Source organism: Schistocerca americana, chromosome 2, assembly GCF_021461395.2.
Source record: "Schistocerca americana isolate TAMUIC-IGC-003095 chromosome 2, iqSchAmer2.1, whole genome shotgun sequence".
NCBI classification, from domain to species: Eukaryota; Metazoa; Arthropoda; class Insecta; order Orthoptera; family Acrididae; genus Schistocerca; species Schistocerca americana.
The window spans coordinates 250,513,351-250,530,903 of record NC_060120.1 but is presented as its reverse complement, the minus strand read 5'-3'; the positions used below and the strand labels follow the sequence as shown (position 1 = coordinate 250,530,903).

At 39.0% G+C, this 17,553-nt stretch overlaps 1 protein-coding gene across 1 annotated transcript in view; it reads left to right on the top strand.

Moving 5' to 3' along the window:
* The window catches only part of LOC124596168 (sialin-like), a 146,549-nt gene extending 129,418 nt beyond the window's left edge, over positions 1 to 17,131 (top strand). Inside the window, exons 9-10 of the mRNA XM_047135206.1 lie at positions 8,658 to 8,743; positions 16,778 to 17,131. Of these exons, the coding sequence (XP_046991162.1) occupies positions 8,658 to 8,743; positions 16,778 to 17,011 (320 nt within the window). The 3' untranslated portion in view covers positions 17,012 to 17,131. The remainder of the gene's footprint in view (positions 1 to 8,657; positions 8,744 to 16,777) is intronic.
* Positions 17,132 to 17,553: the final 422 nt, after the last annotated feature.

The following is a 17,553-nucleotide window of genomic DNA, read 5'->3' as shown; positions in this document are numbered from 1 at the left end:
AGTGCACAATGCTCATGAATGGATGCTGGTGACCAGACACAATGCTTATGTATGTGTCACCTGTCAGAGTCGTATCTGGACGTATCAGGTGTTGCATATCACTCCAACTGCAGACTCCCCACACCATTACAGAGCCTCCATCAGATTGAAAAGTTCCCTGCTGACATGCAGGGCCCATGGATTCATGAGGTTGTCTCCATATCCGTACAGATCCATCCGCTCGATATAATTTGAAACGTGAGTCGTCCGACCAGGCAACATGTTTCCAGTCGTCAACAGTCCAATGTCGGTGTTCATGGGCCCAGGCGGGGCGTAAAGCTTTTTGTCGTTCTGTCATCAAGGGTACACGAGAGGGCCTTCGGCTCCGAAAGCCCATATCGATTGTGTTTCGTTAAACGGCTCGCACGCTTACACTTGTTGATGGCCCAGCGCTGAAATCAGCAACAATTTGCTGAAGGGGTTGCACTTCTGTCACGTCGAACAATTCTGTCCAGTCGTCGTCGGTCCAGTTCTTGCAGGATCTTTTTCCGACCGCAGCGATGTCGGAGATTTGATGTTTTACCAGATTCCTGATATTCACGGTACACTAGCGAAATGGTTACACGGGAAAATCCCCACTTCATCGGTACCTCGGAGATTCCTTGTCCTATCACTCGTGCGCCGAATATAGCATCGGGTTAAAACACACTTGAATTTTGATAACCTGGTATTGTAGCAGCAGCAACCGATCTAACAACTGCGCCAGACGCTTGCTGATTTATATAGGCGCTGCCGGCCGCAGCTCCAGATTCTGCATGTTTACGTCTCTCTGTATTTGAATATGCATACCTGTACCAGTCTTTTGGGGCTTCAATGTATTTACGCACTGGAAAAAAATCCTTTATTAAATATGGTAGAGTGCACACTGCAACCTCTGAAGCTGCACAAATATGTACTATCAACTGCTCAATGCAAAAATACAAGCTTTTGCTATCAAATAGTATCCAATAAGTAAAATACTCGTAAATCAGCACTGTCCCTTATTTAATAAAATGCAAATTCCAATATTGATATGGAAATTTAATACGAAAAAAATGGTTCAAATGGCTCTGAGCACTATGGGACTTAACATCTGAGGTCATCAATCCCCTAGAACTTAGAACTATTTAAACCTAACTAACATAAGGGCATCACACCCATCCATCCCCGAGGCAGGATTCCAACCTGCGACCGTAGCGGTGGTGCGGTTCCAGACTGAAGCACCTAGAACCGCTCGGCCACACTAATGGAAAACAATCGTTATTCTGGAGAGTCTACTTTTGAAACTGCAATTTCACCAGTACTAAATAATTATCAAACAAAGATATGCCTTATAAGAATATGTTTGGTTCTTTGCTGAAATTCAGCATTCTGGGCAAGCTGGAAAGCAGCTTCATTGTCAATCTGTGATTTTGCTGTTGCTTTTAACTCACCCAGTTCTATCAAAAGAACTGATTAATGCTGACCATTTCTCGAGCAGCTTCAGTGGCAGGCACAACCTTAGCTTCAGTTTTGGATGTGGTAAAAGAAGACTGCCTTTGACTAACCTGGGAGACAGGTGGCCCACAGTAAGGATAAATAACACCTGATGTAGGGCACGCTGATCCAAGATCACCACCATGATCATTATCACTGTGAAATTGCAAAATCCTATTTTTATAATTAGTGCATAATTTGTTTTGCATCTCAGATATCTTAGAATTCTTTTAACTCTGCTCTGTTGCGTTTTAAAGATTTCTTGATACAATACTGGCAGCATATGCGGTATCAGGTTGTGTCCCACACATCAGAAACGTCAGTAACGACTTTCTTCTGTGTCATTGTCTTTTATAACAGGAGTAGCTACAGACTCGCAGTTTCTCATGCTGAAGCGCTTTATCATCTCTGCGCAATGAATTCGCATTACGTGTATAGTCCATCTTACTGTTAATCAGTTTTCAGACCTAAGAAAAATAATACAGATGTTGAATTAATTTTGAATTTTTCTCTTAAATCGCTGATTAATTCTTGAAGTTCCAGTTTTCTGTTAGCCGCAATCGAACTGTAATAAACACAAAGCACAAATAATATTTTCTTACACTCTTTCTGTTTCATCAAAAGAAAAGGATCATCTTCACATCTGCGTAAGTCTAATTTTGTGAAATGATTACTGAACTTCTCAATCCAGCAACGAGGAGCCTACTTCAGTCTGTATATGAATTTCATTTTCAAACCACCATAAAGAAAACCAATGAAAACGTCAATTTGTACAAGTTTCATGCCCTAATCACCCCTAATCACCAGTCTTGTGTTGTATTTATTGACTGAGCCATCAGCATTTGTTTTCACTTTGTACACCTATCTGTTGGAATGGGCTTGCTTCCAGGTGTCAGTTCAACCAGGTCCCACGTTTTATTTTTTGAGGGGCATTTATTTCATAGTCCATGGCTTATTTCCAGAAATCCTTATGAACAGACTTCATGGCTTCGCTGCACGTTTCTGGAAAAATGTTGAGAGATGCATCACATAGTCTCTAAATTTTTGTCGAGTTCTAAGAGTTAAACAGTCACGTAGATATGGTAAGGGTACTTCACTTTTGTCTTCCTGACGTTATTCCTGAGGGTCTTCATCTACGTTCAAGAAACTGTCTTCCTCGACACTCTCACTATCAATAAGAGACTGGTACTAAGTCTGAGGTGCTGGATCCTGATGATTAAAACCGAAAAAGTGAATCTTACTTGCTCTTCAATGGTATCTCCCGAAAGATAAAATCTTGTGATCTAAGGAGTTTGCACTCCTCTTCTATAAATTCTGTAATCTTCATTGTGATCTTATTCAATAAGAATTCCTTTCACTCCTTTGTGATACATTTTCCTTCTCTGTTGTTTAGGAATATAGACATGGCAAATGGAGCCTACCATTCACAAATGTTGCAGTCTTGTCTTCTTGCAATAACATTTAATACAAGTTACTGCAATACTGAAGGGCCCTGTTCGGTTCAAGGTGTAGACAGCAGTGTTCACCATCTGCACCCAAAGCTTTTATGGAATATTTCCATGTTCATGCATTATGGTTCTGGAAAGTTCAACAACTGTACAGTTCTCTTCCTCCCAACATTTATTGTGTTCCAGAGTGTAGAGCGTTGTGAAGTGCTGAATTATACTTTCGTTCCAAAGAATTTACTTTCCTTGTCTGTTGTCAAATTTTCTGCATTGTCACTCTCGAGTTCATTGATGCAGCTTGTGCTTCAACTACGAAATGGGTTAACTTTTCTACAACTCCACCTTTTTCTTTGATTAAATATGTTTTCCTAAGCTTTGTACAGCCATGTTTTGAAAATACAAAATACCGACATCCTGACACAAAATCTTCAAACTGATCGATTTGAGAAAGCTCACCTGGTGCCACTGTCCTCTTCTTGGTTCTACATGATAAACAATGAGCTTTGCCCTAAATACAGCCTTCAGCGGTTCCACTGTCGATTTCCACCTTGATATTTAGCTCTCTTCTAAGTACGAACTTCACATGAAACTCGTTCTGGTATCCAGAGCTTTCATGTTTGTCTCTCCTACTGTCATTGACTTCACTGAGGGAAGTAGCTTTGACGTTTCTCACAGCCTGTTTATAAGTTTTCCAAAGTGATCATGGACTCCTACTAGTCTAGTGGGTTGACCAATCTTGAAACTACAAATTTCAGCAGTTGATATGACTTTACTTTTTGAGTGTGCTGCAAGAACATAGATTCTTGTGAATCTGAGGTACATACCATACACTTGCCAGAATAACTGTGCCATTTTCCTTCAACTGCTGCTTCATTGTATTGCACCTTTCCTGATTGTTTCAATTGCGTCACCATTAGCTGTAGCTACTGAATGTCCAGTTGAAAAATGCTCAAAAATCTTGAAAAACATTCTATCATTTGTAATGTGACTAGTTGCATCATTGTCTATGTAGCAGCCACCATTCCTGCGTTAAGAGTTCACCACAGAGGATGTCACAGTAGGAAGTATCACGCTGTTATCTATATTAACTGGTTTTGCAGGAATGCCATCAGCTACCCACTTTCTGCACACTTTAATTGTATGTTTGCATTTCTTATGTTACTGAAATTTTAATTTCTTTTATTCTTTCTCTTCATCGGATTTATGCTGAGGCGTTTATTTGGATAAATCCGTAGTGAGGGCCTCTTGTTTACTAAAATCATTATCCTTTGTCCTCAGAGTTTTCTCACAGGCCCACAACTGTTTTGTCAGATGAACAATTGTTCTTCAATCTCTATACATTATTATCCAACACGATTTAAACAAAAATAGTAACAACCCAATATTTTAAAATCATAAATTAGGCATTTATGGGTTATTTACAATATCTGTAGCCATTCACTGTTTCAATTTTGAAATATGTATTGCAATATCGTCTTCGGAAGCAGTTTTGTAACTAAAGAACTGCAAGAAAAGGTTTTCAACTTTGCCTCCAGACACACCATCAAATACTTTATGCAGTTCTGCTCATATCTCATGAACTGTATTCAGCCAAATTATTTTCTGCAAAGTTGCCGCTGATATATCTGTAGTTAAAATAAGTAAACCATTGAAACTTCCTGACAGCTTATAACAGTGTGTTAGACAGACACTCAAAATCTGGAACTTTGCCTTTTGCAGGAAAGTCCTCTACTGACTGAACTACCCAAGCACAAGTCTTACGTTAAATCAGTAAGTGGATCGAAACAGCATATCCAGACACTCTGGGATGATGGCATTGAAACAGAGGATGACACGCGTAAAGCTGAAATACTAAACACCTTTTTCCAAAGCTGTTTCACAGAGGAAGACCGCACTGCAGTTCCTTCTCAAAATCCTCACACGAACGAAAAAATGGCTGACATCGAAATAAGTGTCCAAGGAATAGACAAGCAGCTGAAATCACTCAACAGAGGAAAGTCCAATGGGACCCGATGGGATACCAATTCGATTCTACATAGAGTACGCCAAAGAACTTGCCCCCCTTCTAACAGCCGTGTACCGCAAGTCTCTAGAGGAACGGAAGGTTCCAAATGATTGGAAAATTGCACAGGTAGTCCCAGTTTTCTAGAAGTGTCGTCGGGCAGATGCGCAAAACTATAGGACTATATCTCTGACGTCGATCTGTTGTAGAATTTTAGAAGATGTTTTTTGCTTGCGTATCATGTCATTTCTGGAAACCCAGAATCTACTCTGTAGGAATCAACATGGATTCTGGAAACAGCGATCGTGTGAGACCCAACTCGCCTTATTTGTTCATGAGACCCAGAAAATATTAGATACAGGCTCCCAGGTAGATTCCATTTTCCTTGACTTCCGGAAGGCGTTCGATACAGTTCCGCACTGTCGCCTGATAAACAAAGTAAGTGCCTACGGAATATCAGACCAGCTGTGTGGCTCGGTTGAAGAGTTTTTAGCAAAGAGAACACAGCATGTTGTTCTCAATGGAGAGACGTCTACAGACGTTAAAGTAACCTCTGGCGTGCCACAGGGGAGTGTTATGGGACCACTGCTTTTCACAATATATATAAATGACCCAGTAGATAGTGTCGGAAGTTCCATGCGGCTTTTCGCGGATGATGCTGTAGTATACAGAGAAGATGCAGCATTAGAAAACTGCAGCGAAATGCAGGAAGATCTGCAGCGGGTAGGCACTTGGTGCAGGGAGTGGCAACTGACCCTTAACATAGACAAATGTAATGTATTGCGAATACATAGAAAGAAAGACCCTTTATTGTATGATTATATGATAGCGGAACAAACACTGGTAGCAGTTACTTCTGCAAAATATCTGGGAGTATGCGTGCGGAACGATTTGAAGTGGAACGATCATATAAAATTAATTGGTGGTAAATCGGGTGCCGGGTTGAGATTCATTGGGAGAGTCCTTAGAAGATTTAGTCCACCAACAAAGGAGGTGGCTTACAAAACACTCGTTCGACCTATACTTGAGTATTGCATATCAGTGTGGGATCCGTACCAGGTCGGGTTGACAGAGGAGATAGAGAGGATCCAGAGAAGAGCGGAGCGTTTCGTCACAGGGCCATTTGGTAAGCGTGTTAGCGTTACGGAGATGTTTAGCAAACTCAAGTGGCAGACTCTTCAAGAGAGGCGCTCTGGATCGCGGTGTAGCTTGCTGTCCAGGTTTCGAGAGGGTGCGTTTCTGGATGAGGTATCGAATATATTGCTTCCCCCTACTTATACCTCCAGAGGAGATCACGAATGTAAAATTAGTGAGATTCGAGAGCGCACGGAGGCTTTCCGGCAATCGTTCTTCCCGCGAACCATACGCAAGTGGAACAGGAAAAGGAGGTAATGACAGTGGCACGTAAAGTGCCCTCCGCCACACACCTTTGGGTGGCTTGCGCAGTATAAATGTAGGTGTAGTACACACGATCTCTGCTCATGGCTTTACTTCCTCCTGCAACTCGTCTCCTACCTTCCAAACTACTGGACTCGCATTCGGGAATGACGACGGTTCAATCCCGCGTCCGGCCATCCTAATTTAGGTTTTCCGTGATTTCCCTAAATCGCTCCAGGCAAATGCTAGGATGGTTCCTGACCTCGCTGTTTGGTCCCTTCCCCCAAACAAGTCCCCCCCCCCCCCCACCACAAATTTCACATTAGCTCTCTTGCGAACCTTGCAAGACTAGCACTCCTGAAAGAAAGGATATAGCGGAGGGATGGCTTAGCCAAGCCGGGGGGATGTTTCCAGAACGAAATTTTCACTCTGCAATGGAGTGTGCGTTGATATGAAACTTCCTGCCAGATTAAAACTGTCAGCCGAGACTCGTGTTGATTTGCACTTTGGTCAGCGGCTACCCTTCCCAAAAGTACATTAGGTTTCACCACCTTGTCTTCCACAGCGTCAAGTGTGCAAGGAATTGATAGCAAACAAATACTTATTTCGTATTTCCAAGTAGTCGAGTTCGTTTTGCCCTTGACGTCCGATGTTAATTATTCTCTTTGAATCCATCATTGGGTGTGTGAAACAAATAACCTCAGAGAAATCAGTTTCTTGGAGATAACTTTAAAAAGTTACAGCACAAAGTTTAGTTCTTATTTCTCTGCAGTTACAATTTTAATTAACCTGGTCCCATATCCTGCTAAGATTTAAGTGTAACATGCTAGGATTTAGTGAAAAACGGACATTTACACACTTTTTAAAAAACTTCATTTATTAAATACAGCACATTGCATACAATATCTTCACAGAGCCCACACATATACATACTGACACCCTCTGAATAAAACAACACAAGGTTTAGTTATTACTCTATGGTCGCAGGTTCGAATCCTGCCTCGGGCATGGATGTATGTGATGTCCTTGGGTTAGTTAGGTTTAAGTAGTTCTAGGTTCTAGGGGACTGATGACCTCAGAACTGTTCATGTATAGTCTCTCCTTCCCATACATTCTTTTCAGCTGGAACATTAGCAGTTACTTACCGGAATAAATTTCTATCTTCAAACATTCTCAAAAGTTGAACAGTTGTTTAACTTCCTGTACATATGTTCATACACATCAAGCAATGATATGCTGAAGTAAACCATTCTTACCCCCTTGTCACAATCAATACGTGGAGAAAACATCCAGTCTTATCATATTTTGTAAGTGAAAATATTCTCTACTCTATTTTATCAGATAAATTTTTCATTACTGAATCAGTCAGTCCAAGGAATTCACAGCACACTGTGGATAATATAGCATTTCCCCACTGAACAGACAGAAAATCTACATAAACTCTCCACAGATTCGCTCTCATAGCATACCATTTAAGCTACATTTTCAGTTTTAAGGTGAAACTGTTTATAACGTCCATTTTGTATATAAGCGAGGGTTGTAGTAAAATATAAGAATTTAATTGTACTTATAATAACGGAAATGCAACAACTAACCTAAAGAATGTATACATCTCTCTGTCTCTGTCCCTGTCTCTCTCTCTCTCTCTCTCTCTCTCTCTCTGTGTGTGTGTGTGTGTGTGTGTGTGTGTGTGTGTGTGTGTGTGTGTGTGCTTAGAGAGAGAGAGAGAGAGAGAGAGAGAGAGAGAGAGAGCGCATGAGGGGTGTAGGGGCGTGGGAGGAAGAATGGTAGGAGGAGGCTGTACTGGTTATGAATGGAGAAGTAGTCTTATGTGCAGAAGACCGAAGGGAAAAGGTAATGTGAGGCAGTGGCCAGAAGGTCAGCAAAGGCTTAAACCAGTGGGATGGCGTGAATGCAGAATTATCTGGGCAGACTATCTTCACATTCACCTTAGCAGTTCAGACGGAAGTACCCAACTGGCACACGTAATGAACCATGTGTTAAAGTAATTTGTGCTGTGACTGTATACATATTCATTGATTATTTGAAGTTCTTTATTATATTTAAAATTAAACTAGATGGAAACTAGGAGAAAGTAAACATACTCATATAGGACAATGACCTAAAAATGTTTCAGTGCATCAGAGAGCTTCACATCTGCAGTTATTCCATCTACATTTTCAGAGTCCTGCCAGCCTACTGTCAAAATATAAAGACAAAAAGTGCATAGGAGAAATGTTAGTTGCAACGTTCTTTGTTGCAATCATATTTTTTATGAATAACTCTTGAAATGTCTGCTGCTGAAATTTTACTCTGCTTTTTTTTTTTTTTATGATCAGGTGTACTCGTGGGCATTGGTAATATGATTTGTGTGACTCCAGGGTTTATGTCTGCTGCAGTTGTTGGTGCTTTGACATACAAAAATGTAAGTTATGCTGTTCTTAGTAATATCTGATAACTTTGATTTTCTGTAACCTAATAATGCTTTTGACATTTAAATTTTGTCATTGCAACAGAACTGACATGTATTTTGAAGTGTCAGCTCGGTAGCACCAATCTTGATCACCACAAAGCTGATAATCTAACTGATGTGGGATGGTGATTGTTCGTTGATGTAATTGACACCATATTTTAGATAACACTAACACACACCTTCTATTCCTAACGAAGTTCAGTTTATAAATTACAAAAATTCATAAGCGCAAGTCTACAAGCCATCATACACAAACACAGGGAAGTAACTTATTTTTCTGTGGCACAAGATTAAGAGTTCATACTTATGTAAAACGCCACCATTTGATTCTCGTCGTTTACGTGAACAGATGCCATAATGAAGTTTTCATCCTGCAGCGGAGTTTGCAGTGATATGAAAGTTCCTGGCACATTAATACTGTATTCCAGACCGAGACTCGAATTTGGGACCTTTGCCTTTCGTGGGCAAGTGGTCTACTAAAGCACTGGTGGAATTACAGTTGTGAGGACGGGTCGTGAGTCGTGCCTGGGTAGCTCATATGGAGAGCACATGCCAAAGGTCCCGAGTCCGAGTCTTTGTCCGGCACACCGTTTTAATCTGCCAGGAAGTTTCAACAGATGCCATGTTTCAAATGAAAGTAAATCACGTGATTTTATTATGTGGCGAGTTAATCAATCAATGCTGTATGTACAGAAAAATTAAAACAACAGAAGAATGTTGGCAGCCCTGGCGCAGACCAAACACGCTAGAATATTGATTTCGTGAAGATAGTTAGTTAATTCTATAATAACTGTCAATTAAGTTAATATTACACTCTAAGGAAGTTGATTAGAGCCTGTTTCGTATTATATATTGAAGGTTTCACTCGTTTCAAAGTATTTCTCGAAAAAAAATCATAACTTAAGGGTCAGTTTCCACGTACTTTAGATGCAGTTTTACATACAAATTTAAGACATTTGCTTAAGTATAAGTGAACAATTTACGTTATTTTCATTATACGTATATTTATTAGTGCCGTATCTACTTGGGGAATTAAAGGTTTGAAGTCCTATCTTTATTTCCTTTCAAAACACGTAAAGCACACACCGTGCATACAAGATCTTAGGTCTAGTTTTTTGGATATACAAGTTTTGATTTTTAACTGTTAATTTAAGTGCATTATGTTATTATATTAATAGTATACACGTATATTAGTATTCCACATAACTTTAGTGACTCCTGTGATCTGTTGAATATTACTGTTATTGCCTAGATAAATTTTGTCAAAATATTGTAAACAACGATGAGCGAGAAGTGTTTGAGTTGCCAAAGGAAAGTTAGTTCTGGGGTTTTGTACAGCAGTTGCGACAGATGGTTACATTTGGGGGAATGTAGTGGCATGGGAATTGGGGAAGTAAATGGGTCTCTTCCTAGTATTGCAAATTATTTTCGAGTGATAGGAAGATAGCCAAACAGGAAGGGAAGATTAGAACCCTTAGGGCTGAACTGGATTGTGCTAGGGAGGAACTGATGAGGTTAAGGGGGGAGAAGGGTGAAAACAGGACGGAAGTGGTATCACGTAACAGGGGCTACAGAAAGAGAACAGTATTTGACGATTTCATCATTGGCACAAACAACAGATTTGCCTTGCTACATCAGTCAGTTAAGGACGAAGCTCAAGTAGATGTAAGTGTAGTCAGCACTCAACAGACTTTCACAAGAAAACCAGCAGTTTCAAAAAACGTCACAAGTAGGGGGAAAGTTCTGTTGTTAAGTAGTAGTCATGGAAGAGGGGTGGGGCAGACCTTGCAAACAAAATTAGCTGACAGGTACCAGCTAACAAGTATTTTCAAGCCCAGTGCATGTCTTAGCGAAGTGGTAGAGGATGTATGATCATTGTGCAAGGATTTTACAGAGCAGAATTATGTTGTGGTAGTGGTTGGAGCAGGAAACAGTATCGATAGGGATCAGGGGTACAATCTTGATTGTGACCTAGTAAAAATAGCATCTGTGATGAACCATACAAATGTTGGCCTGGTTCCTGCTTTCATGTGGTGTGATCGGTCCCAATTGAACAGCTCTATCACGAGAGTCAATACGGAGCTAAATCAGCTGCTTCAGGCAGCTGCTTTGTCAGTCAAAGGTTTTGTTTCTGTGATAGTACTGGTTACTGGTAGGTGGGACTTCACATGACATGGCCTGCATTCATTACGAAAGGGTAGGGTAACTTGGCTGGGACGATAGCAAAATCTTTAAAAGGGGTTCTGAAACTAATAGGAGTACCTATGTTTTAGGCTAAGATCAGTGTCCAATCTCCCAACATTGATTGAAATCAAGCTTAATGAGCAGCTCAGACAAGCACGTACTAGAGATGTTAAAATATCCCATAATTCTCATAACAGTACAGTGAAAAATAATGATAGTATGCCACAAGATTCTCATAAAAGCACAGTGAAAAATAACGTTTGTATATTGGTTCAGAATATCAGGGGATTAAAAAACAAAGCAGAAGAGCTTCTTGTTTATTTAGAAGAGGGTTGATTGGGTTGTTTTGGGGAAGGAGACCAGACAGCGAGGTCATCGGTCTCATCGGATTAGGGAAGGTGTGTGTGTGAAATCATATGGAACTTAACTGCTAAGGTCATCAGTCCCTAACTATTTTAGGGAAGGATGGGGAAGGAAGTCGGCCATTCCCTTTCAAACGAACCATCCCGGCATATGCCTGGAGCGATTTGGGGAAATCGCAGAAAACCTAAATCAGGATGGCCAGACGCGGGATTATTTAGAAGATTTAGAAACTGAGGGTGGAATAGATGTACTACGCCTGTCTGAACATCATATACTCACAGTTATAGGAATGGTAAACGCAGGTGGATACAAGCTTTCAGCACATGTAAGTAGAGACACTATGGAGAGAGGAGGAGTTGCAATATATGTTAAAATCTGTCATAGTGTGAAAAATTTGGAAACGAAAAAATTTTATGTAGAGCAACATATAGAGAAGCATGTGCATGTGAGCTTAAACTAAATGCTGGTACTTTTGTAACTGTAGCTGTGTATAGGTCCCCAGTGGGAAATTTTCAACTACTTTTCAAAAACTTGGATTCTTTGTTGTGCTATCTGTCAGACAGAGGGAAGCAAATTATTGTTTGTGGGTATTTCAATGTGATTTTCTGAAAGAGTCTAATAGAAAGCGTGACCTCGAAGTATTACTTGGTTTTCAGTTTGATGTCAGTTATTAATTTTCCCACTCACGTGTTACAGGAAAGCAGCACACTGCTATATAATTTTTTATAGACCAAGATAAATTTAATCAAATAAAGACTTTTCCTGTTAAGAATAGTCTGTCTGATCATGATGCACAGCTAGTTACATTACAGGACATAGTTCCATACAGTAATGCAAAACAGTCCTCAAAAATAGCACGTTCAATCAACGATGTAACAATTGAAAATTTAAGGGAAAACTTGCGACGGTTATACTGGGATCAAGTGTACAGGGAATTTAAAATTTTACCTATTTTATGATACCTTTGTGGGTACATTTTAAAACAGTTTCCCCAAGAAAGTAGTGAAATACAATTGTAAGAAACCATCTAAAAAACCATGGCTTACTGAAGGGATAAAAATATCTTGCAAGCAGAAAAGGGAAACGTATCTTATAGCTAGAAGGAGTAATGATCCAGAAACAGTGAAACATTAAAAAAACTACTGCACTGTATTAAGAAAAGTTATTAAAAAGTCCAGAAGTATGTGCATTATGTTTGAGATTAGCACATCTGATAAAATTAAAACAATATGGAATATTTTTAAAAGGGAAACAGGCAACCAAGAGCACAGGAAGACAGTATTTCAATCAAACTTAGTGAAAAGTTTGTTAACAAGATGTTAGAAGTAGAAAACATTTTAATAGTAATTTTTTAAGTCTTTTAGAGAAAATAGGATCCAGCTATTCATTAGAAAATGCAAGACAGTATATGTAAGAGGCAATAACTATGCAATTTGATAAAAGTTAAATTCAACCCACCAATGTAACTGGAATTAGGAAAATAATAAATTCACTCAAAAGTAAAAGCTCACATGAAATTGATGGCATTTCCAACAGAGTACTAAAAGTTCCAACAGATAAGTAGGATTCTCAGCCACATATGTAGTAGCCTACTGAAACAGGGCATTTTTCCAGATAGACTGAAATTCGCTATTGTTAAGGCATTGGTGGAAATAGGGATGGATGTGGTGCTAACAAGTATTGCTCAATCTCACTTCTGATAGCTTTATCCAAAGTTCATGAAAAAGTAATGTATTCAAGAGTAGCACCACATATTTGTAAAAATCAAGTACTAACACAATGTCAATTTGGTTTTGAGAAATGCTTCTCAACAGAAAATACTCTATATTCTTTCACTGATCAAATATTAAATGCAATGAATAACTAAACAGCACCCATTGGGATATTTTGTACTCTTTCAAAGGCTTTTGATTGTGCAAAGCATTAATTTCTACTAGATAAGCTTAAGTATGGTGGTATGAGTGGGATAGCTCACAAATGGTTTAATTCATATTTAACTGGAAGAATGCAGAAGATTGAAATTAACAGTAAAGATAGTCTGCAAAAATCAGTAGAGTCCTCTAACTGTGGAGGTATCAAAAATGGTGTCCCAAAGGGTTCAGTCTTGCCACTCTATATATATATGTAGAAGCAAAGCTAGTGCTTTTTGCTGATGAGACAAGTATATTATTCACACCCAACAAACAAGAATCAGCTGAGGAAATTGTATTTAAGGGGAAGATGCTGCTAAAGCAAGCTGTAGTCTGTTTATTTAACTGCACAATATAAACTTCAGAAAATATCAGTATTAGATTTTCACACACATGAACAAGCTGGTTGTCACTGTTCAAAGTTTAAAAAATGCCACATGCATTATCATAAAATTAGGCTTGATGTTCCCACTAAATAACTTCTTCTCTGTTGGGGTTTTTTGCTCCTTCATTCCTGCCATCACCTTTTTTAGTGAGAACAGAGAGATACTGAAATATGTCACAGGAACGGATTGTATTATTAATTACATAGATCAACTTTCACTTACTTTGAGCACAAGAAACAAATTTTTTGAAGGTTCCATGTGTAGTGAAGGAAGTTTTTAACAAATCAGTGAAACACATAAGACATAAGATGAGCAAGAAATGCTATAGTTAACAGTATCATTCTACATGACCAGCTTAATGGCAGATTTCTGCAGGAAGGATTAGATGTCCTCTCCCTTTCGAGCTCTTTTAGTCAGCTGGCATGACTCGTAGTGACTTTTCTTATGGAGTGCCATGAAAGACGGTGTATTCATTCCTCTAATGACACATGACTGTGAACAGCTGTGAGGAAAAATAATGAAGTACGCAACTAATGTTCACAAGAAGCTCTGTGGAGACATTTGATGGTAGATATAAGAATACTTCATTGCTTTGTTACACCAAGGGGGATAGTCGCACCGAATGCCTGCAGAGTCTGCTGAAATCTTCGATCGATTATTTGTTCACTGGCATCTAGTGATATTTTTTCCTGTGTGACTCGTAGTTTTTGCACTCGTAGTAACCTCTGAGGTTACGTAAATAACATTATATTTGGTTAATGCTGTAGGCAAGCAACACATATTGTACCAAGACATAATTCTTGGAAAATTGTGGATGAAATAAAAATAATGGAAGGAGTTTCATTAACTACTCACTGTAAGTTGGTGTCGAGAGCTGAATAAGCACATAAACAGCAATGAAATCGTCGTTGTGAATGAGGGAATGAGTGAAGGAAATTTTTGTAAAGCTTTCAGAGATACTGAACAGATCTCAAATAGGAGTGAAATCTATTGTAAAAGACATAGATTTGATGGCTTCTTCATGCTAGAAGTAAACACAGATTCTGTAAGTTACAAATAGTTCCAGTCCACAGTCTTCTCCAGTTTATGTTTTAAAAAGGTAAAAATATCTAAAATATTTAAACTGACTTTATTTTTGAAGGTCAGCTCTAAAATTTAAAATATTTGTGGTAGTATAAAATGCTGCATGGAGATGCAAAGTAGTATGATAATCATACAAAGAAAGAGTTAAACAACAGGCATATAAAAGGGGCGAGAAACGTAGCTTAGTTACCAAAAAACCTAGTATCTGACGAAAGAGCGATTATTGCCTTGCAATTAGTCGATGTCACGTTTGTTGTTAACCAATTCTCCCTACTTTACCTGCCATGTAATCAAATTGGACAACTTAACCAAAGTCGCTTCTATGATTTCAGCTACCTTTGATTATATCCTGGGATTAGAAATATGGTGCTGAAATCCATTCCCATTCCTTCCAGAGTGGGATTTTTTTTTGCCATGGTGTCTTCCAGATCTTTGCCAAAAAACTCATATGCATCTGGAAGAAAACATGCTTGTCCCATGTATCTCACACTACTTTCAGTTCCATCATTTTCATCATCACATTCTATGTCCAAGAACAAGACAACCTCTGAATGGGTTGTGTCATTCGACGTATTTACTACAATCACTCAGTGTGTTCTACATGGCCATGACCAGTAACCAATAGACCACTCTTACGAATGTCCACCACCAAACTGTGGTCAGAGAGGAGCTCAACTATGTGCACTCAGTGATGTCACTAGCTGTTTCACAGCTCATGTCATCAGGATCTTCACATCTAAATGGCAATTTCTATTAATTATGTAGAAACAGTCCACACAACAGCACTAGCGCTTAAGTCTGCTAACCTCAAACACCATTAGTCTGCCTCTTACCGTTCCCATGAGCTCATTCCTCCTTTCCTCCAATCACCTTCGTCCTTCAAGTTAAATTTTTAGTTTTCTCATCTCACTCTGTATGGCCCGGTCTCTACACAGGTAGTGAGTTACAAATAAAGAGTAAATAGGGCACTGAATAATTCAATTATTTCCCAGTTACTTATGTTGATTAGAAAGTTAATCAACCAGCTTTGCGAACTGTATTACTCACTGAAAGATCTTACTAAGCAGTTCTGAAGTTACAGGTAACATACACAACGTGCGCATTAGAGAAAGCAATAATTGTGGCATAATATTTGATTGAATGTTCTTTAGTATTAATTGTAAACCTAACGGTGAACTTTCTTCAACATTTTCGTCTTTAGTTATTGTGAATTAGAATTAACATACTCACTTAATTCTCTGAAATATTTGAAATTCAGTGTAAAATAGAAGCAAACAAAAACTCTAAGCTATGACAGCGAAATAATTTGAGGAAAAAAATGTAATCACACAGTACACAATGCAGGCTTTCACAGCCAGTATTTGGGACCCTGGAGATTTTTGTTTTAGAGACGTCACGCCATGGACGACGGCTTATTTCTGAGCGCAACAGAACAGAAGAAGGATTGAAATTAGGCAAGTTGTGGGTTATTGCGCTGAATGAAGCAAACAGCACCAACTATTCACTACTACAAACTCAATATCACTGGTCGGCGGTCTGATGACGTCACGAACGGACAATTGCTTGGATACAAATAAACGCTTCGCCTTTCCGAGCTTGTTCAAGTGTGAAACTGTTACTTGAATCCTTAAGGCGTTTGATGATGTCTGAAGCACTGGGAGACGAAATTTTAAGCACATAATTTGGCTTTGACCCTGGCCTAACACTCATAAAACAAAAACCATTGAGGATGCAGTCAAGCATCTTCTTAGATGAGGAGGTTAGAGTTGATCAGAGGTTGTACAATCTGTGTTGAACACACAAAACTTAATTCGTTTTGCAGTCAGCATTTAACATACCCTAGGCATTGTAACTGCATAGCTGTGACCTTAATAATATGGATTTCCTGCTTCGAGGTAGTGCATATAAAAATGTTATATTCTGGTAATGTAAATGTTCCTTCAATAGAGTTTCTTAAATAGCTCTCAAATAGTTCTTGTGTTAAGTATCCTGAAAGGAGCAGCATTTCAACATTTCTCAGGAATTAATTACTTTCTAACATGAAAAAAAATTTGTTGCAGCAATCATCTGAGCAGTGGAAGAAAGTTTTCCTTATATCAGCAGGCATCCTTTTAGCTCCAGGCTTGCTACACCTTTTCAAATCATCAGCCAAAGTTCAAGAGTGGAATTTCCCTAAGTCTATGGCAAAAGAAATGAAAGATGGTGTTTCTGAGAAGGATATGGAAGCTCAACAACGACTCACATCAGAACACGAAAGTGAAGATCAGCACAACAGAAAAGAAGCGAAACCATAGACTGTATAAAAGTGTTACGTAAGCAAGTTCAGAAATTTGAGATCACTGACAAAGACTGTTGATTTTTGTATACAAGAACTTGAAAATTTTAATAAATTACATTTGTACTGAGCCACTTATTGGCGAGAAATATACCACTAAATTCAGTTTTGTCCATTTTTATTTTATTAATACATTCCCACATCATGTTATGTACATCCCATCGGTGAAACAGACCGTCCAGGGATGTGGAACAAGTCAAGTTTGACAGGTAAGAGAAGCCACGGCACACTGTTCCTGTAAAATGTGCTAACAACTAATAGTAGCTTGTGGATGTGTTCTTCGATGGCTATAGTTGTTTACAGCTGACCAGCTTTTTCCGTTGCTGCCGGTACTCTTTTCGTATCTGTCATGCATGTAAACTATCTCAAATCATACTGTTGGTTGCAGGTCATATAAACAGATCCATTTCTTTTCATAATATCAATATATCAACTTCTAATCCAGTTTATTTCTCTCCACACAGACTTAAGCGAAGTAAGAAATGCCACGGTAATGTATAA